This window comes from Lepidochelys kempii, chromosome 1 (assembly GCF_965140285.1).
Source record: "Lepidochelys kempii isolate rLepKem1 chromosome 1, rLepKem1.hap1, whole genome shotgun sequence".
Classification (NCBI taxonomy): Eukaryota; Metazoa; Chordata; order Testudines; family Cheloniidae; genus Lepidochelys; species Lepidochelys kempii.
Genome location: NC_136380.1, coordinates 243,895,672 through 243,920,354, shown reverse-complemented (window position 1 = coordinate 243,920,354; position 24,683 = coordinate 243,895,672). Strand labels below are relative to the sequence as shown.

General features: G+C 50.6%; 1 protein-coding gene across 5 annotated transcripts in view; it reads left to right on the top strand.

Moving 5' to 3' along the window:
- Positions 1–24,683, top strand: part of IQSEC3 (IQ motif and Sec7 domain ArfGEF 3) — a 127,754-nt gene that overhangs the window by 87,923 nt on the left and 15,148 nt on the right. For all 5 annotated transcript variants that reach the window (XM_073321028.2, XM_073321064.2, XM_073321055.2 and 2 more), the window contains exons 4-7: positions 3,161–4,254; positions 8,764–8,925; positions 22,568–22,690; positions 23,835–24,001. In XM_073321028.2, coding sequence (XP_073177129.2) covers positions 3,161–4,254; positions 8,764–8,925; positions 22,568–22,690; positions 23,835–24,001 — 1,546 coding nt within the window. The remainder of the gene's footprint in view (positions 1–3,160; positions 4,255–8,763; positions 8,926–22,567; positions 22,691–23,834; positions 24,002–24,683) is intronic.

The following is a 24,683-nucleotide window of genomic DNA, read 5'->3' as shown; positions in this document are numbered from 1 at the left end:
ATCAGCAATTACATCTCATCCTGGCCTCTAATAAGGACGGAGCATATGAGATTTACACTTCCCAAATGGCTGTCACCTCCTTGGAAACCTTGGATAACTTCCAGGCTGCTGCTTCCCCTGGTTCTGCTGGGTTTTGTACTTTATTATTATCCCTTCTCTCAAATAGCTGCTTCCCCCATTCCCCTCCCCCACAACAGGACTAGCCTCCTTGTTGTTATGCCAGGCTGTGGTACCTAGGACTCTCAGTCAGTTTCCAATCACAGCTGGTTGGGCTGTGCCTGCACAAGTGAGGGTTTAATGGGCATATATTTAAATGAGCCTTGCTTACAGAGAAAGATGGGGAAGGGATAGGTCCTAATTGCTCACAGAGGTGGGAGAGCTGTAAAAGGAGACTGTCCCGCATCCCTTCTCGTGCTTTGAAGATGTGGAAAGGCAAAGCCCTGATCGTACGCTGAAATTTAAGTTTGGTGGGGGCAGGGCGGGTGAGCTCAGGGTGTGATAAGTCTTGGAGAGCATCTCCTCCTTGCCCCCAACCCTCTGCTTTTCCCTGCACCCCGGGGCCAGCCCAAAACACCCCAGGGCAAACAGAGGCCTAGTTCATCTGCTAAGACTATTGACAAGTCCTATTGTCATTACAGCTGGCTCCACAATCTCTTTATCGGGATAAATGGTCTGAAGGTACTTTGACCTTGATTCGGCAGGTGCTTACTTACATGGCGAGCAGCAGGATGTGCAAAGCTGTTGTGTTCCAGGACAAGTCTGAGCAAGGGCTCAGGGCTAGGTCTGTCACTGCACTTTAGCTGGGGCCGTTATTTATACTGGTGCTAAGCAAGTGCAAATGGTTCCTATTCTGATCGGGCAGGATTTGGCACCCACATTGCACTGGTATAAATGACTGCCCAAGGCAATGGAAAATCTGTCCCTATGGGTGGGCACTAGGCGTCATTCTCTGCATTAAGCTCTGCATAAGACAATCCAGGGCCCTAGGCACACTACAATTCAGGCTGTGCCCCGGCACTGTGGCCCCACCTCCCATTTGGAATGGCATGGGCTCCCTTCTCCTGTCCAGGAGCAGCAGCAGGGCCCTCCCCTGGTGTCCAGCAGGGACCGCATGCTCTCTCCCCCCTAGAAAGGTGAGGGGTGGCAGTAATCGGTACCTTAGTACTTCACCCAGAAGCTGGGGTGTATCTGTAGGGATGGAGGGCTAAGCCCGTAGCATTCTCCACCTGCCACGCACAGAGTCATCTCCAGAGGTGGCATCTGCAAAAGCCCCTCTCACTCTCACAACAGTGGATCTTGGAGTTAATAGCTTACTGACATACATGGGGCAATTCTTAAAGCTGGTGTTCCAGGCTCTCTGCAGACGCAGGTAGGCACTTGGTTCGCTTTCTGAAGGTTAGCTTTGCAGCTGTGAGGTCCAGAAATCTACCGAAAAGAAAAGAAAGCTGAGATTCTGATGCAATCACATGACTCCAGGAGTTGGAACCCTAGATACTGGCATAGTCTGCCTATGCTTGAATCTGGTCCTGTCCACAGTGAGCATGTAATAAACCTCAAGGTCTTTGCACACCTACTCTTGAAACCATGGGACCAGAAAGGAATGCAGTGCAGGTGTGTCTGAGAAAGGGCCTGTCCTCTGCATATAAGGCAATTAACCATGTGCTCCCCTCTTTGTCTTGATCCTTGTAATAGGCAGAAATAACTTGGTGGTCATGCAACAGCTCACTTGTTAATGCAGGATTGAGCCTGCCTGTGCTCCCTGTCCTGTGCCTCATTTCTACCTGGCATTCTCACTCTTTCACACACACACCCCACTCTGTACGTGGGCTGTGCAGAATAAAGTCCTTTATCAGACATGGGAGGGGACCTGCCAGGCTCAGCAGTTTAGTCACATCTCAATGGGGATAATTAGGATTTGTCCTTTCTGCTTCCCTCAGCATCATCATCCCTCATCTTCATCCCTCCTACATTGTCCTCCGTTGATCACTCACTGGGACTGAGGCTGGGGTGATGTATGAAGCAGACAGACAGCATCCTCCTGTGGTACATGTCTTGGGCTTCACTTGCAGAGCAAAAACGAAGTGAGGACTGGGAAAAGGAAACAGCATTTGGGTTCATGTGGGAAATTGGCCAGACTGTGGCACAGAAACAACCATAATGAAGTGCCCAGTGTAGGCCTCGTGGCTGGTTTGCTCTGACTAATGTTGTCATGTCTCCTAGCTCTCTCTGTGTGTGTGTGTGTGAGAGAGAGTGTGTTTAGCAGCTCAGGAGGTATTGCATAGTCTAGAGTCTCCTGCCATTTATTCTTAATAGCTTTTCTCGTCCTTTAAAATGAAAGTTTCTCAGCTTTCAGACCAGTTTTCTTTTTCTCCCTGAGTTGTTTTCATTTGGTTGGTTGGTACCTGAAAAACACAAAGTGCACCAGGCCAAAGAGTGGAGCTTAGATAGGGGTGTGACCCTGAGAGATGCGGAGCACTTCTTGTCACATGCTGAGCAACCTCAACACCCATTGACTTCTGTGGAAGTTGAGGACAGTCGTTCACAGGTTTGGGTCCATAGATTTTAATCTGAGCCCTAGTTTAACAGTTAAAATTCCTTAGTTTTTTTCTTGTTCTCAGTGATTTGCCCTTTCTCTAGAGGCACTTTGCTGAGGTAGCTGAGGGATGTAGAAGTGTTAATGGAGCTTTGGGAGGGTCGCACTGCTGGAGTGCTGTACTTGCATTGACAAGACTCAACTCCAAAGAATTTCAGAGGCTGGTGTCCTGTTCTCAGGGCAGCATTGTACACAGTTCACAGTGCCAGTGTCTCAGCTGGCTTTCCCAGGCCGTGGCCACGAGGAAGCTCATACTGCTGATGTTTTGCCAGGACACAGTGGTGAGGAAGCTCACACTGCGGACACCCCAGCTGGCATTCCCAAAGCACAACTTTGAGGAAGCCCACACTGTCATTGCTCCAGCAGGCATGGCCAGGGCACTGCTGTGATGGACCCCCTTCTGTTCCAATCCCAGCAGACATCCCCAGGGCAACGCAGTGTGGAAAAAGGCTAATGGAGTATTAGCAATGACACTCAGTGGGACCTCCAACTAATCAGTGTATAAACTGGGGTCGTGGACAGCCTTCAAAAGTCAATTAAAAAATCTTGTTTATGTGTGTGTTTCAGATCGAAATGCTAGAGCACAAATACGGAGGGCACCTGGTCTCTCGCAGGGCAGCCTGCACCATCCAGACTGCCTTCCGCCAATACCAACTCAGCAAAAACTTTGAGAAGATCCGGAACTCCCTGCTGGAGAGCCGCATGCCCCGCCGAATCTCACTAAGAAAAGTCCGGGTCCAGAACTCTGAAAGCTTCTCTGCTGATAAAGCCCTGATGGAAGGGTACAACTTTGTGGGCATCCCCTTGGTGAGGTCCCCATCTTTGCCAGTCACCATCAGCGGGGCCCTGACTGAATTGGAGGACTCTTTCACAGAGCAGGTTCAGTCCCTGGCCAAGTCTATTGATGACGCCCTCAGTACATGGAGCCTGAAGACCATGTGTTCCCTTCAAGATGGCAGCTCATACCAGATCAGAGAGACCTTCAGCGCCAGCTCAGTGCAGCCAAACCAGGACTTGGAAGCTGAACTGAAAGAGCAAGAGAAGGAGGAGGGACTGCTGCCAGATACTTTGCCCAAGAGCAGCAGCACCCTCATGATGGCCTTCCGGGATGTCACGGTCCAGATTGACAACAAGAATATCTCAGTCTCATCTTCTACCTCTGTGTCCATGGCGAACTGTCTTGGCAGCAGTGCCCAGGCCGGGCTCTCTCAAGCTGCCAGAATTGAAGAAAGCCCAGGGGATGGGGAAAAGGAAGACAAAAAGTCCCAGGCTGCCCTGGAAGGGCTGCCGGACTCCAGGGTCCTCCAGAACAGTCACACCTTCACCGAGGTGAACGTTAACACCAATGGTTTGGGGGGAGGGGTGATGGAGCAAGGACAAATGGTGGTACAGAAACTCCAGTTTGACTCGAACAATGAGACCGGGCAGGGCAAGGGATCTGAGTCTGAAAATGCAGACAACTCAGAGCAGCTGAGCAGCAGCAGCACCTCCACGTCAGCCAAGTCGGCATCGGAGGTATCTTCTAAGGAAGCGCTGCAGGCCATGATTCTGAGCCTCCCGCGATACCACTGTGAGAATCCAGCCAGCTGCAAATCTCCCACACTTTCCACAGACACCATGAGGAAGCGGCTCTACCGCATTGGGCTGAACCTCTTTAACATGTAAGTGGCTAATGGGACTAAATCCTTTAATCTCACATAGCTTTCTCCATTAATGACAATAAGAAGCTATAAAATGGTATTGGGCTAGATTCATCCCTAGTTGTAACTCATTTATGTTCCAGGGTGCAACCTCCTGGGGACTAAACTCAGGTCCCCAGTCTACAGTGCAGGGGCTTTGCCCTGCGAGTAGTGAACATAGGTTCTCTGGTTGCTGTACTGATACTCCACCATAGCTGGGGAGTGAACCTAAAACCCCATGGTTACTGTCCAGAGTGCTGAAGATTGAACCCTGGCCATTGGCCAGACGAAGGGATTGTCCAGCTGGGGATGGGACACAGGCCCCCTCTCATTAGTGACAACAGGGCTCTCTTGGGTTGGGGTTGTCCCCAAGCCCTGGTTACTCACTCTGAGGCTTTTCTGAATGAGAACTGAACCCAGGCCTTGTGTTTAGAGTGCCGAGAGCTTAACTAGCTCAGGGTGGGTGCTCCAGCTGCTGTTTTCCTTCAGTATTTTGGGGAGAATTTTTCACCTGACAGATCCAATTTAGTCATCACAATCTATCACACAGCTCAGAATGATGCCCTGTGAAAAAAGCTGTCGGTGTGAAAGCAAAGGCAGAGCAGCCTAGAAATTTGAGTCAGAAGAGGTAACGTGGAAGGTCACGTACTTTGGATTTGCGGAAGGCGACTGAGGCTCTATGAGGAACTTTGGGTTTGCTCATTGCCTCTAGGTGAGACTCTCTTGACTGCAACAAACCCTGGGAAATACAGTTCTTTGCCCTTTCACAGTTTGATCATGTCACTCTTCACTTTGGTATTCATTCCAGTCCCTGGATGATGACGTTAGCAGAATGATTTCTGAGGCAAGCCCAGGCTGCATACTAGGGGGAAATTTTGCACACACACATTAAGATGCGCCTTTTTATGGGGTACACGTAAGCCTGGATAGGAGACGAGTGAGTGATGCACGTGGAGTGGATATGTGAATTATGAAGTCAGTGATTTGAGGACAAAGGGGTCTGGATAGGTGCTTTATAGAGATGGTCTCAGAGCACACCCACATCTTTTGGGTGTTTACCAGATAGGCTTGGGCCTGGTTCTGGATGGGCATTTTACCCTGAGACAGATTTGGGGGCACACACAGATGTGGGTGGACATTTTACCTGAGATGGGAATGGAACATGAACAAGTCTGAACATGTTCTATCAGAAAGAGGCTTGGGGTGTCCTCAGGTCTGGCTGGCAGTCGTGTGGAGACCAGAGCACAGAGAGGACGAACACCGGAGGTGGGTTTGTGGCACACAGATCTGGTTACACAGGAGACAGGCTCAGGTCTGCCCAGTTGTTTTACAGAGACAGGCCTCAGACCTGTTTGGGTCTGAACGGGTGTTTTATTGAAGATAGACTCAGTGCTCAGCTTTTTGCAAGCTAAATGTTTGAATATTCGTAGACAAGCCTGGCAACTGTGCCTGCACCAATCTGTCTTCATCTGGCTCGAATTGTGTATGTAGCTGACATGAGCACTGAGCTGATGGTAACGCAGGGGCGTGAATGTTTTTTCCCTGTGACTCCTGCAGTCAGGTTGGCTGATACACACATAATGAATCAGCAGCTTGTTGACTGCTTTGATCTTCTTCCACTTGCTGACCCAGACTCACCACATCTTTTTGGTCTCTGTGTGACTGGAGTCATGTCAAATACGCATCATTCAGAACCACATTCTCCTGGCCACGCCTTCCACCCTCTTGTGACCAGTCTCATGCCTGTCACCTGTTAGAGTCAGTTTTTTCGGAAAGATATTTAGCTGGGGAGAGGAAAGGTGCCAGCTTGTCAGTCTGGGAGAGTGAAGTCTTCTGTTTATCCCCAGCACTTGTGCAGAAAGAGCAGCAGTAGGACAAGCTTCTTCTGCAGAGACACACCAGTGAGCCCCAAAGGTGTCTGTCTCTGGGGCTGAGAAGGCAGTTCAGTTCATATAGCCCATGCAGTCCATAGCCTCCCTTCTGAGACTTCCGGCAAAGAGACCACTTGATTGGTATTTATAGTGATGTGGACACTGCCCACTAGAAACTAGACTGAGCGCAGCAAACCCATTTCATAGAGTGCCATTGAACAGTATTGATGTTTGGTCACCACTAGTCTGACTGAAAAGTGAAAGACTCGACTGTCTATTAGCAATCTCGCTGTGCTCTTTAGTCCCCATCTGAGTTTTCAGCAAGTGATATTGTGGATTGGAACTGGCCCCTGGGAACGTAGTGATTGCATTTATCCTGTGGCACACTCCACAGCGAAGGGGTGGAATTCCTGGACCGGAGAGTACCTTATGATGCAGTGTTGCTCTAAAAACTGTGTTCGCATGTGGGCAGCTAGCTGCGTAGGTGGAGGGAAAGCCAGCAGGACTGTAGGAATCCCACAACACATACTGGCTATGCTTAGCTTCTCAGGGACAGAGGAGAATGCCAGGGGCCAACGTCAGAAGTGATGTAAGTGGAGATGTAAGATACATAACGTGGATAAAATAAATGAAGGTAAGGGGCACAGAGCACAGTATTCAGTTGTGTGGCATTCAGTCACTGTGCTAGTTGAGAGTGCATCACACCTATTGGTATTTTATGGGGAACAAATTCTGCCCCTGGCAAAAGCAGGGGGAAAGCTCCTTTTTAGTTAATGGGAGTTTTGAGTGTGTACATCATATTATCTTCTAGTTGCAGCCAAGGGAGTGTGGAAATGGTGAAATGTAAATTAAAGGGAGACAGGGGGTGGAGGTGGTACTTTATTTTACATCTTCCTGTTTATTACTTTTCCTGCATCATCCTTCCCCCCACCCCCCAACCTGTGCATCCATCCCCACGGTATGACAGTTCCATTCGCAGGCCACATTCAGCTCTCAGGTACACTGAGGTAAATCCAGAGTAAACCCACTGGCTTCAGTGGAATTACTCTGAATTTGCACCTGTAGCTGAGATCAGCCCCTGGCATTTGGGCATCTGCTGAGATGCCCCAGAGGTGCATTTGCGGGTGCACTTTCCAAACCCTTTCACTTCTGAATTTGAATTCTACATACACACACAACCCCTTGTGATGCTTGTGTTTGGTAGTGTTCTTTACACTGACTCTTCAGAGGTGACATACGAGCCTTGTGGGGTAGCACGGCAAGTGCATTTTGCCTGATGTACATGATGTGTTAAGTAGCGCTTAATAGGGTAAGTGAGCCTGGGTTTTTCGCTGGGGTATTTGACCGAACTCCCACGTGCATACTGCATGGGCTGAGTTGCTGTTTTTCCATTAGGATTATCACTTCATCAATTTTCAGCTCATTCTGTTCATGTAATTCCGTGGTATATTTCTGGTACGTGCACTCTTGTATGCCCCATGGGGCACTCCTACAAGGGACAATGCACTCTCTGGCATGCTGTTCCATCCTGGGTACGGATGAGTTATTTGCACAGTCCCTAATCACCCGGTAGATCTGAGCAGTGGAAGTCACGGAGGAATCAAGCACTCATGTGCTACTGTGTACTGTGCTGTTTCTCTCAGGAAGCTGCTTGTGCAAATTCATTCATTAAGCCTTTGCAAAATTCCCCGGTGGGCTAACGATAGAAATGGGACATTCTTGCCTCCTTCACGAGGAAGCACCAACCATCCTGGATTGGAGAACCAGGAGGAATTTGGAAATCATCTCAGCGTTCGCTGATTCCCCTGTGCATCTGACAGCCAGAGCGCGGTTTGCTAGAGCGCATCACAGGTGACAGCCTGCCAGAGGGGCAGGGGAGTAGGGACAAAAGAGATACATGCAAACCTTCAGTACATCCCTGTGTGCCATGCATACTCACACAGACACGCTCACACGCACAAAGGGCCACATAGAAACACCTACACCCAGAGGCACACACACACCAACACACATGGGTGACACACGCATCGTGTATATTTGCGCACAGAAACACACGTGATCTCAGAGATGCTCATGCATACGAAGACACATGCAGAGGCGCACACAAACACCACACACTCAGGCACAAGCACTTGCAGAGTCACACACGTGCAACTCTCAGAGAGCTCCATAAGCAGACAGAGACACAAACTTACTGACACAACACACACAGCTGCTCTGGGCTGGGGGCTGCAGGGAAGGTTATGGCCTGTTTAGGCTGTGTCCTCATAACTAGGTTCTCAGTGCATTCACAGTCTCTGTAGAGGCCCCAGTCTGAGTAGTCAAGGCTGCCCCACGGAGTGACACACCAGCTGGACAGGTACCATGGATGCTTCTGTCCTTGTAATCAGAACCATTTTTACCCCCTTAACCTGTGACATGGCAGGGGCCGGGTGAGGCTCCCCCCCTGCAGGCTGGATGGATCCGCTGCTGACCTTGCCCCTGCCCCACAACCAGGCCAGTCACTAGCATGCACATTAATGGGAGGAATGTGGGGGAGGACTCCCCAAGGGGACTCCTTCCAGAGGCAATGGTTCCCCGAAGGGAGTGTCCGGCTCACCGTCCTTTCCTTCTCTTCCAGAAATCCAGACAAAGGGATCCAGTTCCTGATCTCTCGGGGTTTCATCCCGGACACGCCCATCGGGGTGGCACATTTCCTGCTCCAGCGCAAGGGCCTCAGCCGCCAGATGATCGGGGAGTTCCTGGGCAACAGCAAGAAACAATTCAACAGGGACGTCCTGGAGTAAGTGCAGAGACCCCTCCCCTCTCCCCCCAACTGCCGTCCCCTTCTGAGTGAGCGTGCGCTGCCCCCTTCCTAACTCCCTTTCAGTAAGTGTGCTCTCCACTCCGTCTCTGTCCTCCTCTGCCTCTTCTAGGAGTGTCCCTGCCCCCCCACTCTGAGTGAGCGTACCTGCCCCTCCCACTCCCCACCTTCCCCCTAGTTGTACCCCTGCTGGTGAGAGTGCTCCACCTTCTCCTTGTCCTGTCACCCTACACATACTTTTCTGCATCATGAGGGGCTGCTGCAGCTCTGCTTTCTTTGGTGCTCCTGCAGCCGCTGTCCTGGCCTTTCAGCATCTCTTTCCCCAGAGCTCCTTCAGCCAGCTAGAACTAACGTAATAGCCCCCGGCCTGACAGAGTTCAGACTGGTGTGAATCAGCAGCCAGAACCACCGGAGTCACTGCATTTATAGGCGTATAAAACTGGGGCGAGCAAGAGGGAGACCAGGCCCCACGGCTTCCTCGGGTGTTAAAGATCCTGTGGCACTCTATGGAAGGTGATCGGGGTAACAAGGGGAGGAGAGGCACTGTCTTGTGCTTATGGGACAGGTTGGGGAGTTGGGAGAGCTGGTTCCATTCCTGGCTCTGTCACTGACCTGTGTCCAACCGTAAAATGGGGATAATAAATACGGGGGTCAAAGCTGTCGGGTGGGGGTGGTGGAAGGGCTCGGAGACCCTGGACTAGAAGACACTTAAGTAATGGGTTGTTACTACCTTTGCAATCCCCAAGGGCTGGCCAACAGTGCCATGTCATCCGCTTCCATGGGCTGAGGTTCGCTCTCCGCACAGCGGCCTCCAGTGCCATTTCTGTTGGGTTCCCCAGCCTGCTCAGCCTGTCTCAAGCCCCCTTCTGCTCCTGTTCAGCTGCTGCCCTTGGTGGGTTGTTCTGCTAGGCTTCACTGGCCCTGATTCTCTCCTGGTTCTGCAAGTCAGAGCCCCTTCCATCAGCCCTGCATTTCAGGCTGGAGCTTGCTAATGGCTTTTTGAGGCCCATACGTACTTCCCTAGCACCTGCTTCCAGCCAGTCCTGCCCTTCTCCCCACCATGGTCTACAGGGAGGGGTGAAAGTAAGTTAGAGGACTTACCGGTATGCTGGAGTCCTGAGCAGGGGCGTGGCCTCAACCAGAAGAGGCAGGGCCTTAAATCCCCAGGCCCTTTAAATCTTGATTTAAAGGGCCAGGGCTCCAGCTGCGGTAGTGGAGGCTGGGAGCCCGGGGCCCTTTAAATCACCCCTGAGCTACTAGCTGCAGAGGCAGCTGGGAGCCCCGGGGGCGATTTAAAGGGCCCAGGGCTCCAGCTGCTGCGACTGCAGCAGAGACCCAGGGCCTTTAAATAACTGAGGAGCCCTGGGGGCTCCTGGCTGCCACTGCTACCCCAGGGCTCTAGCAGAGCTTTAAAGGGCCTGGAGCTCCGCTGTGGTAGCAGCTACCGGCCCCAGGAGGGTAGCGGGGGCGAGAGCTCCGGAGCCCTTTAAATCCCCCTTGCAGCCCGGCCACTGCTACCCCAGGGATCAGGCAGTAGGGCTCAGGTGGGGATTTAAAGGGCTTGGGGCTCCAGCCGCCGCTACCGCCCCGGCCCTTTAAATCCCCTCCGGAGCCCCACCGCTGCTACCCCAGGGCTTTGGCAGCGGGGCTCTGGCAGGGATTTAAAGGGCCCCAGGAGGGTAGCGGGGGCGAGAGCTCCGGAGCCCTTTAAATCCCCCTTGCAGCCCGGCCACTGCTACCCCAGGGATCAGGCAGTAGGGCTCAGGTGGGGATTTAAAGGGCTTGGGGCTCCAGCCGCCGCTACCGCCCCGGCCCTTTAAATCCCCTCCGGAGCCCCACCGCTGCTACCCCAGGGCTTTGGCAGCAGGGTTCTGGCGGGGATTTGAAGGGCCCTGGGAGGGTAGCAGGGGCGAGAGCTCCGGGGTCCTTTAAATCCCCGTTGCAGCCCGGCCACTGCTACCCCAGGGATCAGGCAGTAGGGCTCAGGTGGGGATTTAAAGGTCTTGGGGCTCCAGCCGCCGCTACTGCCCCGGCCCTTTAAATCCCCTCCAGAGCCCCACCGCTGCTACCCCAGGGCTTTGGCAGCAGGGTTCTGGCGGGGATTTGAAGGGCCCTGGGAGGGTAGCAGGGGCGAGAGCTCTGGGGCCCTTTAAATCCCTGCCAGAACCCCGCCACTGCTGCTACCCCAGGGCTCAGGCAGCAGGGCTCAGGCAGGGATTTAAAGGGCCCCGGGCCAGTAGCGGCGGCTGGAGCTCCGCGGCCCTTTAAATCCCCACCGCAGCCCCGCTGCCGCTACCCCAGGGCTTTAAATTGCCCTCTCTGAAAGCCGGTCCTGGTATGGCACATCGGCTCTTACCAGTACGCCGTACCGGGGCGTACCGGCTGACTTTCACCTCTGTCTGCAGGGCCATCGCTCACCTGCTGCCTCCTGACTTTGGGATGGGGAATGGGGACAGGAGGAGTCTTACCTGGTCTTCTGGCCCCTGTCTGAGAGGGCAGGCTTTCCTCCAAGACTGGCTTCTCTGTGGGTCCCAGGCTGTGTGCTGGTCTCCCTCCCTGGGCTTCCTTTACTGCCCAGCTCTGAAGGATCTATTCCCCTTCAGGTCACTCATGTAGGGGAGGGCGCCCTGTAGAGGCCTCTCCACCAGTAGAAGAAGTAGAATAGCCGCTGCTTGCATGCTGGCTCAGCACCTCTCTTGGACCACGACAAACAACACTGCCAGGGACAGAGTCAGAGCCAAACTCTCCTGAGAATCAAGGCAGCGAGAGCAGGAAGGGTTTGAGCCAGTGTGTCTGCTCAGCCCTGCTCCTCAGCAACAGTCACCTCCAGGAGTACAGGAGCGACTTTCTGCTCTCTCGGAGCCTGATCCTGTGAGGTCGTCTCTGAAGTCAGTGGGAGACAAGATCACGCAGCACTGACTCTCCAGAGAAACTCAGCATGGGCCCTTAGCCATATATCCGTCAGTGCATGTCATAGCTCTCAGCTAGATCTTTCTTTCCATCGGGACAGAAGGTTTGTACTAAATATCTTGTTATAAATCAGAGGTGGGCCTGAACCTGGAATGCGCCCCCTCCCCCATTCTCCCGAATGTGAGACACTCAAATTCCACAGTTAGGGCCTGTGGTGAACAGAGCTGAACTGGAAACCCAAATTCCCTTCCCCCATAACTTTGGGGAAGGAAGAGATGTCAAATCAGAAGCCAAACTTGGGTCCAAATTTCAAGGCTTATCACTGCCATAAATGCCATGCTATATATCAGGATTATTTTATTGCCACAGGTGCTTGGCCATGTATCCTGCCTCTCTGTCTCATATACTGTGTGTGTATTGATCCAGCCGTAATTGAGGCACATGGTCTCTCAAATCATTTCATGCTGAGTGCCACAATTAAAAGTAATTGCCTTTTTCTCCATCAGGCAATGTGTGGGCTGCATCTCCAGACAGAGCCTCTTTAAATCCAAGCCCATCTTCAGTGCAGAGAGAGGGGTTGTTGCGATAGTAGTAGGCGGATAATTCCTGCTACCCCTAGGTTGTGCATCAGCCCCCACTGACAATGTTCTTCTCTGTCTCTTGGGTAAACAAATGATGTGCTAGCATTCAGTGAGAAAGGTTCCTCCAACAGAGCCTGTGCCATGCATCCCAGTGTAAATATGATGTAGATGCCAAGTCATTATTACTGCGCATGTCAGTAGAGCTGTGAGTGCATGTGCATTCTGGAGTGTTAATGTACCTGAGCACCATCCTCACCACACACAGCACCTCCGAAGAATCTTTCAGCCATAGGTCTCAAAGCATTTAACAAAGGTGAAGGAGTACCATTGGGTCCATTTTACAGATGGACAGAAGTTCTGTGACTTGCTATCACAGGGCAAATGCACCCCGTTCCCCTTTGGGGTGGGGTAATGGCATTGTGGCCCCACAGTGAAGTCCACCCAGCTACCCTTATCCTCAGGGCAGTAAGACCTAATGGCCAAAGTCTCTACAGTTGCCCTTCTTCACAGGGCCATGTGACCTAGTGGCCAGAGTCACTGAGGCTTCCCTCTCCCTCAGGGTGATCTGGCCCAATGGCCAGAGTAAATAAGGCTGCCGTCCTCCGCAGGGCTGTGTGGCCTAGTGGCTGGTCAGGGGAGTGGGCCGCCACCCAGGGGTGAGTGGTGTCTGGGGTAGTGTAACCTGAGCCCTTCCTACTCTACCGGGTCCCAGCCCAGTGCCCTGACAGTGGCAAGTGTTCTTGCCACTGAGTCAGCGGGGATCCAACCGCAACACACTGACGTCCCCAACAACAACTAGTCCCCCTTGGCTACTTCCTACCCTGTCCCTGATACCATGGTCTGGGCATCTCTGGGATGTCCAGGTTTCTTGGCCTGTGCGACTCTAACCTCTTTGGGGCATCCTTGGGTACCTGGGTATCCACTTGGGTCTTGGTGCCTCTGGCTTCTGCAGTCTGGGGCTTCAGCAGCTCCCAGGCTGGAGCCTGTAAAGTGCATCCTCCCTCCTCAGTGGTCAGCCCTGACTGAGCTGAGTTGCTCACTTTTATAGTCTTGCTCCAGTTGGAGTATGTCCAGCAAGGGTGAGGGGCGGGGTTTCCTCTGCCCAGAGTGTGTGTTTAACCCCTTCTTGGCCAGTGTGGGGCAAGTGCACCCTGTCACACTTGCCCAAGATCACTCAGGCCTGATTGCCCCTTCACCAGTGTAAATTGGAAGCATTTCCTTTCAAGTTAATAGTTACACTGGCATGAATGAGAGAAGAATTGGCCCACTGAATCTATGGCAGAACCCATCTCCGATGTCTTAGTCCCCTGCCCTATCCACACTTAGTGTATTAACACAACACCAGAGCGCCAGTGTGTCTAGTCCCATCAGCCGAGCAGCGTCCTCGTACGTTAGTGTATCAGCCTCTGTGCATTGAGTGGTGTGTTTAACGTCTACAGCCTGCCCAAGTACAGGCTGACCAGACAGCAAGTGTGAAAAGTCGGGATGGGGGTGGGGAGGTAATAGGACCCTATATAAGAAAAAGACCCCAAAATCAGGAACTGTCCCTATAAAATCGAGACATCTGGTCACCCTACCCAGATATGCTCTGTCTGCGGTGCCCAGTGCTGCCAGCAGGACTGGTGCGCTCCCTCCTTCTCTCAGCTGCACAAGTAGCCACATTATCACAAGTGCTTGGGTGGCAGCACTGTGTACCCCTGACAGAGCATATCCGGATGGGCGATAGACCCATGCAGTGAACACAACTGAGAGCACGGGGGTGACAGCTGCGCGTGCAGATTACAGACGTGAGTCTGAGAATCCCGCCCTCCGTTCTTGCAAAGTCATTTCAATTATTTATGAGATTTACTGTGTTAATTCAGCTGTAGTTTAATATGAAAAGCAACTCAAAACTCATGTTGGAAATGTGAGCTGTAAGCTTTCTTCTTATCACAGCCCAGTTCAATTAACCAAACCAGATTAATAAATAATAGGACAGCCTTTAAAACAGCTGTGAAAGTCTCCAGCCTCCCTCGTGCACTCAAGTGCTGAGCAGCATGGCCCAGGTCACAAACTACTGGCTCAGCATTGGTATCTTTACTCAGGAGACTCCTGTTGGATTCCAAGGACACTTTGGGCCATTAAAGGCCGCCGCTCAGGCAGATGGGCAAGTGACCTGCCATCTGTTTCTTTTGTCATTTAACAGAGTTAATAATTGCACCAATATTTTTGCACCGTCCTTTAAAAATGTGACCTCTTTAATTCATGCTTAGTGAGTGAATGTGGATACAGACAAGAGGAATGTACTGTGTAGATCACAAAGTGTGTTAAATATCCAGGGATGTAAAGATCTTTAGCACAAGATTTGGCCAGTTTGGTAAATTATTCCCCACTACCCCCAAATCAGGGCTTCCAAGCCCCTGCTATCCTTGAATAATACTTCCCGCTCCCCCCCATCTAATTTCATCTCACCCAATGAAATCTACAATCATCAACATGGTAGCTGGGTACTCTGTGGTATTTGAACACATTATGGGTTGTATTGTCAAAAGTGCCTAATGACAGAAGAGCACAAGTTCCTTTGAAAGTCACTAGGACTGTGCTCCTAAGGGCTTATCTATACAGGGGAGTTTACCATCATCTTGTGCACTTTTGAAAATCCCATCCTATTTCTTCATTCCCTGTTCACCCAATAAGACCTTCCAGTGCAAGAACCCCACCCTCTGGCCAGCACATCTCCCACTGGATCCTATTCCCACGGCTCCTACAGTCAGCCAAGCAGACTCAGTAGACAGCCAGATGTGACCCATTCTCTGCCACCCTCATGGACTGCACAGAGCTAGCCCAAAGTATGAGGACTGAGCGACAGTCCCAGCCTGCGTGGCCACTAGACCGCTGATCTGATTCCTAAGCGGTTTTTAGGATGTCTGCATATCACATATTCCACACATGCTATCAGACAAATCACATAGCTGTGTGGGAAGGGGACCCAGTAAAAAACATCAGCATTCACAACATTGCGCAATGTTCTCATTCTTGCCTTCATCTCTTTCTCCAGCCATTCTTTCTTCTGTGCTTTCTTAGTTTGATGCTTGCTTGCTGCTGTTCTCATTCCTTTATCCATTCTTTCATGCTCTCTCTCTCTTTTTGCTGACATTCATCCTTTCATGCTGTCTTTTTGTTTGCCTTCATTCATTCTTTCATGCCCTCTTTCTTCCTTCCCCCTGTTTTTGTCTCAGGAATTTCATACATTCCTGGTTCGTTCATGAGCCAGTTCTTGTGATCCGTGCCATGAATGAAGCTGGCAGCGCTGCTGGGGCTGGATTGCTCGCATTCTGGATCACAGGATCCTGGGAAGGTCAGAGCGGCTGTCCTGATTCATTTGTTTCCAAAGGAGGAACGTAGGAGACGTTGCGGTGAATAAGGGCAGGTCACCGTTAGAATGCAACTGCTGGGTTTGTTCTGATGCATTCTCCTTGCGGGCGTGCTGCTGTTCTCACTGTTAGACACATGTTGCCTTCCCTTTCTCTAATGGGCAGCGAGGCAGAGAGGAGCTCCTCTTGAGAGATGGAAATTCACAACCAGAAGCATGAGGAGGCAGCTCTCAGTGATGGAAGCCAGTTTGCTATTTCACCCATTAAACTGTCCTTGGATTGACACAGGAGGCTTCCTGGCTACTCCCAAAACAACCGCACTCATCAAGGAGTTAGCATCCCCTGTTGAGGGGCCGCAGGAGATTTGCATTACAAGAGAATTTGAGCAGGGGCTGTGCAAAAGCTTCTACACCAGAGGTGAGACCATGGATTTAGTTCAGCTACAGATTGATAACGAGGGGATGGGGAGAGACGTTTGCCTAGTGCTGCCAACCATGTGCAATATCCCCAGGAAGATCTGAGTTATGCAGGAGGGAGCTGTGCATGCCACTGCCTCCCTAGTGCAAGGAGAGCCAGGTGTGCAGTACACCTTCGGGAGGGGGAGGAGACATGTACACAATGCAGATCACATGTGACATGTACTTGTGCACAGCCCAGCTTCTGCTCCTGCTAAGGCACCCAGGGTAGGAAGATTGTGCAGCAACCTTGTACGCAGCACAGACACTCTCATGTCACGAGGTCTATAGGCCTGGCAGAGCACCCCTCAAGTAAGCAGAGCCATGCATGTATTTGCAGCCCCCCTTGTGTGAGGAGAGCGGTCTGCACTGGGGAGTCTGTTCTATGCAAAAAGGACTGTATACACAGTGCAGCTTCTCCTGTGGGAAATGGGCAGTAAGGTAGAACAGCTGGCAGGCTGTGCCATGCACTTCTCATACTAGGAGGGCCGGTGTGTATGAAGTAGTGTCTCCCTACCAAGTGAGTTGGCATGCACACTGCAGCCACTTGAGCCCTGGGAGGGCTAGCGTGCATGGCACAGCCGCCCTTGTGCAAGGAGAGCCATGCGCACGGCGCCATGTTCCCGTGTGGAGCCCCTGGCATGCGCAGTGCAGCTGGCCTCACGTGAGTTGAGCTCTTCTCTTCCAGTTGGGCCTGAAGTTCTCTTTCTTTTTTGGGGGGAGAGGAATGTTATTTATTAATATCTTTGAGTCTTGTGGTTTTAAGAGTTTCCACCTGGCTGCCTCTCCTCACCTCCCTCCCTGAGCCTGGGCTGTGAGTTCATTACCGACGCTTTTAGTTACAGCCCAGCTCCCGCTGTGTTGTCACCTGAGCAGAAAAGCTTTAAAATAGGTCATTGTGCTTGGCTGAGCTGATGCGAGCCCCACACGGTACAGCTGCTTCTTGCCTTCTCAGAACTCTTTCACCACGAGTCTCCATCGCCACGATTAGTCCTGTGCTAAATGCCTCGCGGCACAATCATCGCTGGCATGATGCCTCAACACACGTTTCGCTATCAGTGGGCGACGTGCCTCTGGGCATACTACCTGTGGGCATGAAGCCCAAGGAAACGCAGCTGGGAATGTTCTAACAGTGAAAAATGATCCCATTGGGTGCCAGGCCCAGATCCCATCCCCAAGGAATGCTAGGCATCTGGACTCGGATCCCCAGGGGATGCCAAGTGCCTGCGTTTTGAGCTCTCTGTTGTCCCAGGTTGTTGGGAGCGCCTTGTATCAAAATACTAGTCCTCATTTTTGAGGGACGCAGCTATCAACTTAAATGCTCAGTAGTGACCAGACTCCCAAAGTCCTGTCCCAGTGTGTGCTGGGCTCACTGCAGAGCTGGATGGACTCTGAGAACAGTCTTTCGTCACTTTTCCCACAGTGCTGGCTGGTCAGGAATCTGGAAGGGACCTGCTCAGTCAGTTACACTGCCCTCTGCTTCCCTGCCTCTCAGTCCATCTGATTGCATGGTCGTAGCCATCTGCGGCACAGTGGTGCTTACATGCAACAATGAGCAGGCCTTCTTCAGTTATGGCACATGGAAGAGCTGTGTGATCCTTGACATGGATGCAGGAACCCACTCTCAGAGATCCTCCCCCCGTCTTACTTCTGTTAGTGCAGCCAGCTCTGGGGTGAGGCAGTTTCATTGAGCTGGAGGCTAAGCTGCCTTTGCACCAAGGCCCTGGAGGCTGAGGAGATTCTGTCACTCTTACAGAGCTTGTGGCTACAGATCCGCTGGCCAAGCTCAGCTTCCACAATCCCTGCCTCTTTTGGAAAGAAGTGACCCTCCTTCCTGGAGTCCCCTGAGAAGTACTATAGAGTTGAGTGTCAGTGAACAATTGTTACAGTTTGTACCTTATAAAGATCGTAGAGAACCTTTAAAATCCTGCCGGCACCTAAAGAAATCTGCCAGACAAATGGAGTGCAAGCCCAGCGGAAATGGCTAAACCAGATTTCCTCATTCCTTTGCCATTTCTACTAGCTCTGCATTTCCCAACATGTGGGGCATGCTCCTCTGGGCGTGGGACAAATGACTATACGGGGGCAGCTTTGATTTTATGGAGAAAAAAGCAAGTCTGCAGCTGTTACATCTGTGAAGAAAACCTTCAAAACAAGGAATGCGTGTAAGAAAGGAGAGGAAGTGTCACATGCAGCTCACCTTACCTGATCACTCTTGTTACATTGTGTATGGTAACACCCATTGTTTCATGTTCTCTGTGTATATAAATCTCCCCACTGTATTTTCCACTGCACGCATCCGATGAAGTGAGCTGTAACTCATGAAAGCTTATGCTCAAATAAATTTGTTAGTCTCTAAGATGCCACAAGTACTCCTTTTCTTTTTGCGGATACAGACTAGCACGGCTGCTACTCTGAAACCTGTCATTATGCAAGGCACTGAATTTAGCCTTATGGAGTGGAAATCCATTAACTTCTTGAAAAAACTCATACAGATACAGACAGACATCATCTTCCTTTCCAAATGCAAACAGATGGACATCATACCAAAAGGACTGAAGGTGAAAAATCCATTACAATCTCACACAGACTATGCTGACAGATTGTGCCACACACTCTCAAAGAAACTGCGGAACCACCTGATCAACATCCTATACAGCGAACAGGGAAAGATTAAGAATGAGCTCTCAAAACTGGATACTCTCATAAAAAAACAACCTTCCACACAAACTTCCTTGTGGCTGGACTTTACAAAAACTAGACAAGCCATTTACAACACCCACTTTGCTTCTCTGCAAAAGAAAAAGGACACTAAACTATCTAAACTACTACATGCCACAAGGGGCCACAGCAGTGGTTCTCTTAACCCGCCCAGCAATATTGTTAATCTGTCCAGCTATACTCTTAGCAGAGCAGAAGAATCTGTCCTATCTCGGGGCCTCTCCTTCTGCCCCTCCACCCCCACGAACATGATACAGTTCTGTGGTGACCTAGAATCCTATTTTCGACGTCCCCAACTCAAGGAATATTTCCAACACACCTCTGAACAACATACTAACCCACAGAGACCTTCCTACCAACACTACAAAAAGAAGGATTCTGGGTGGACTCCTCCTGAAGGTCAAAACAACAGACTGGACTTCTACATAGAGTGCTTCCGCCAACGTGCACGGGCTGAAATTGTGGAAAAGCAGCATCACTTGCCCCAAAATCTCAGCCGTGCAGAACACAATGCCATCCACAGCCTCAGGAACAACTCTGACATCATAATCAAAAAGGAGGTGCTGTCGTCATCATGAATAGGTTGGAATATGAACAACAGGCTGCTCGGCAGCTCTCCAACACCACTTTCTACAAGCCATTACCCTCTGATCCCACTGAGAGTTACCAAAAGAAACTACACCATCTGCTCAAGAAACTCCCTGAAAAAGCACAAGAACAAATCCACACAGACACAACCCTAGAACCCCAACCAGGGGTATTCTATCTGCTACCCAAGCTCCATAAACCTGGAAATCCTGGATGCCCTATCATCTCAGGCGTTGGCATTCTGACAGCAGGATTGTCTTGCTATGTAGACTCCCTCCTCAGGCCCTATGCTACCAGCACTCCCAGCTATCTTCGAGACACCACTGACTTCCTGAGGAAACTACAATCCGTCGGTGATCTTCCCGAAAACAGCATCCTAGCCACTATGGATGTAGAAGCCCTCTACACCAACATTCCATACAAAGATTGACTACAAGCCGTCAGGAACAGTATCCCCGATAATGTCACGGCAAACCTGGTGACTGAACTTTGTGACTTTGTCCTCACCCATAAACTATTTCATATTTGGGGACAATGTATACCTTCAAATCAGCAGCACTGCTATGGGTACTCGCATGGCCCCACAGTATGCCAACATTTTTATGGCTAACTTAGAACAACGCTTCCGCAGCTCTCGTCCCCTAATGCCCCTACTCTACTTGTGCTACATTGATGACATCTTCATCATCTGGACCTATGGAAAAGAAGCCCTTGAGGAATTCCACCATGATTTCAACAGTTTTCATCCCACCATCAACCTCAGCCTGGACCAGTCCACTACATGCCTCCAGCTTTCATCCAGACCACACCACACGATCCATTGTCTACAGCCAAGCTCTACGATATAACCGCATTTGCTCCAACCCCTCAGTCAGAGACAAATACCTACAAGATCTCTGTCAAGCATTCTTACAACTACAGTACCCACCTGCTGAAGTGAAGAAACAGATTGACAAAGCCAGAAGAGTACCCAGAAGTTACCTACTACAGGACAGGCCCAACAAAGAAAATAACAGAATGCTACTAGCCATCACCTTCAGCCCCCAACTAAAACCTCTCCAGCGCATCATCAAGGATCTACAACCTATCCTGAAGGACGACCCATTACTCTCACAGATCTTGGGAGACAAGCCAGTCCTTGCTTACAGACAGCCCCCCCAACCTGAAGCAAATATTCACCAGCAACCACACACCACACAACAAAACCACTAACCCAGGAACCTATCCTTGCAACAAAGCCCGTTGCCAACTGTGTCCACATATCTATTCAGGGGACACCATCATAGGGCCTAATCACATCAGTCACACTATCAGAGGCTTGTTCACCTGCACAGCTACCAATGTGATACATGCCATCGTGTGCCAACAATGCCTCTCTGCCATGTACATTGGCCAAACTGGACAGTCTCCATGTAAAAGAATAAATGGACACATATCAGACATCAAGAATTATAGCAGTCAAAAACCAGTCAGAGAACACTTCAGTCTCCCTGGTCACTCGATTACAGACCTAAAAGTCGCAATTCTTCAACAAAAAAACTTCAAAAACAGACTCCAATGAGAGACTGCTGAATTGGCATTAATTTTCAAACTGGACACCATTACATTAGGCTTGAATAAAGACTGGGAGTGGATGTGTCATTACACAAAGTAAAAATATTTCTCCATGTTTATTTACCCCCCTACTGTTCCTCACACGTTCTTGTCAACTGCTGGAAATGGCCCACCTTGATTATCACTACAAAAAAGTTTTTGTTTTTTTTTCTCTCCTGCTGGTAATAGCTCACCTTACCTGATCACTCTCATTACAGTGTGTATGGTAACACCCATTGTTTCATGTTCTCTGTGTATATAAAATCTCCCCACTGTATTTTCCACTGCATGCATCCTATGAAGTGAGCTGTAGTTCACGAAAGCTTATGCTCAAATAAATTTGTTCGTCTCTAAGGTGCCACAAGTACTCCTCTTTTTTTTGCGGATACAGACTAGTACGGCTGTTACTCTGAAACCTGTCATGCTGAAGTGTGTAAAGCAGCTTTTCGCAAAGTGTGTGGAGAAGGGGTGTGAAGAAATAGCCAGTAGGGAGAAGAGACGTACAATTATGATGTGCAGACTTTAACCCCAACATGGCAGAGTTGCGGGGAGGGGGGCTGCAGTTGGTCTCACTTGCCTGAAGGGGAGCTCAGCTTTCACTAGTTTGGAGCCAAAGTATAGAGGAAGTAGGCAGAGAGGGGTGTTTCTTTCCACAGCATCCTAGACACTGGCAACAAGAGTTATCACTGGGGCTCAGTCAGTGCTTAATTTGTGCAAGGGCTGAGCCCCGGCACCTCTTGGCTTGGCAGTTCATAGCCCTGGCACCTCTGGGCTTGGCAGTTCATAGCGTCGGCACCTCTGGGCTTGCTGCATCAGTTATGAAAGTAAAAAAATTGCTTGAGCCCCGGAACCTCTTTCATTGCAAATTAAGCACTGGGCTTAGTGCAGGGAAACAATGCACTGGAAGAGCTTTTTATTTTTAAATGTTACATTTGCAGAGGGGCTGCTACCATGAACCTGCTAATGATTAACCAGAGGAAAACTTCTCCTGCTCAGGGCCTGAATGAGGAGGTGTGAGGAAGATACGGATGGTAAGGGGAATGGATGCATGAATGAATGGTGATAGAAGTGCATGCAGAGCCAACGGGATGAATTGCTGGTGTATAAGAGAGGGATGGATGAGTGGACAGGTTAGGGATGGATTGGAGGGGGTGAGTAGGAGGAGGAGTGGCAGTGAGTGAATGTACTGGGTCACTGCACAGGTCAGTGTGTGAGCAATGGACAGACGACAGGAAATAGATGAAGAAATAAATACATGGCTGTTCATAGGAATTACTCACATGCTGCAGAATCCATAGGAAGCTCTGCTGGTGTCACTGTCTGCCTTGGTAGGTTGCTTAATGAGCCCACCCTGTGTCACTTCAGAGAGAGTGTTATTGTAGGCTTGGTGCTGAAGGAATTTGTGTTCCTCGCCCCTTAGCTGTGTGGTGGACGAGATGGACTTCTCGGGCATGGAGCTGGATGAAGCTTTGCGGAAATTCCAAGCCCACATTCGTGTGCAGGGAGAGGCTCAGAAGGTGGAACGGCTAATTGAGGCCTTCAGGTAGGAGAGCCGTCACTGCAGTGTGCCCGCGCAGCCCTGCTGGCTGTGAGACACTGACTGTTTACACTGAGGAAAATAAGAGCTGGGACGTGGGGGTGGCAGGAAGTAGGCAAAGTAAAGGAGTGACTGGAGCGAGAGTGTTGTTTGCAGTGTTGTTGTAGCCTTGCTGGTCCCAGGATACTAGAGAGACAAGGTGGGTGCGGGAATATCTTCTATTGGACCAGCTTCTGTTGGTGAGAGAGACCAAGCTACTGATCTACACAGAGCTCTTCTTCAGGTCTGGGAAAGGTATGCAGCGTGTCAAGCTAAATACAAGGTGGAACAGATTGTTTAGCATAAGGAGTTAACACATGTTGCAAGAGACCATTCAAGGTGAAGTGGGTGGCTAACATTTCTGCAGCTGTAGGACAAAGGAGAGAGGGTGACAGAGCTAAACCTCTCTTTGAAGGAAGGGTAAATCCTGAGGCAGGCTAACAGGTAAAATCCCATCTGTCCTGCTGGCACAGTGATGTCTGTCTCGCAGGAACTCAGTGGTATCCATGGTGCAGAGTGGGAAATCCCTTGGGGGCCTGAGGCAGTTACAGGTTTCTAGGACTGCACAGCATACTGGGGCCAGAGTCAGATGGTCCCTTACATGGCTGTGCAGGGTGGAGAGCACACAAGGAACCTCCCCACCTCTGTGTGCAAGACCCACACAAGGAGCAGCCATAATGACACTGCTCTTTCAGCACTTACCTGTGGGTACTGTGCCCCAAAAGAGGGAAGTAGGAGGTGGACCCAGGGCTTCACCCCTGCCCCTGCAACCAGCCACGTGTAGGGGAGCAGGGTACACCAGCCTGCGGAGCCCCGCTGGGACACAGTTGCTCCCTGAGCTCCCTGTGAGTCAGTAGAGCTGATCCTTAGATGGCACAATTTGCCCTTGCTGGGTAAGTTGTGCCTTGGGAGAACAGCCAGATACTCCCAGTTTGTGTGAGATGAAGGCAAGTGTGGTTGTAAAGGAGTGATTTGCGCCTTGCTCCTTCGTGCTGAGGTCTAGTTGAGGGGGAGCGGTCTGGGCCTCGCTAAGTGCACATCTGGGGTAGACTGGCCTTTGATTTCCACTCTGGGGTCTCCATGGTATGTCTGGGCATCCCTCCCACTACAGCCAGCGGTACTGTATGTGTAACCCGGACGTGGTCCAGCAGTTCCATAACCCGGACACCATTTTCATCCTGGCCTTCGCGATCATCCTCCTCAACACAGACATGTACAGCCCCAACATCAAACCCGACAGGAAGATGATGCTGGAGGACTTCATCCGGAACCTGAGAGGTGAGGGTGCTGCACCAGGTAGGCATAACTCCTGCTGCTCCAGATTCTGTGTGCGCTAGAGCTGAAGCCAAAGACAAACTGAAGCTTCTGTAACCAGGGCTGCTGCTCTCTGTGAATCATAATAGCAGAAGCTTGTGATGGAAAAGACCTGTTGGGTCCTAGCTAGTCCATCACCCAGTGGATCAGTGCAGGATTGTCCTCTACAGTATATTCTCCAGCAATATGTCCAGCCCACTTTTAAAAGCCTCAAGGAGTGGGTTTCCACCACTTTTCTTGAGAGATATGTACACAATTTAATAGATATCACAGTTCAGAAGTTTTCTCTGATACTGAAATTTTCCTTTGCTTGATTTCATCCTAGTTACATCCTGTTGGATCTCCCGGAACACCTCCTTTCCCATCTTGGTGCTTCAAATATTTGGACAGGATTTCTGGATAGCCTAAATCTCCCCTTCCTTAATTCCATGCTATTCCTCTAACTGTCTATCCAGAGTGCTCTCCTCCTTGCTATCCACACCTGCCTTCTCTTATCTTGGGTCTCACTTTAGTTGTCATCTAACCACAATCTACATACACATCACCTCTTAATCTTGAAGGGAAGTGGTTGAAGCCCCACTACTGGGGACACTTACAACTAGACCAGACCAAGCAACTAGTAAAGGTACAACTGAGCCACAATCCT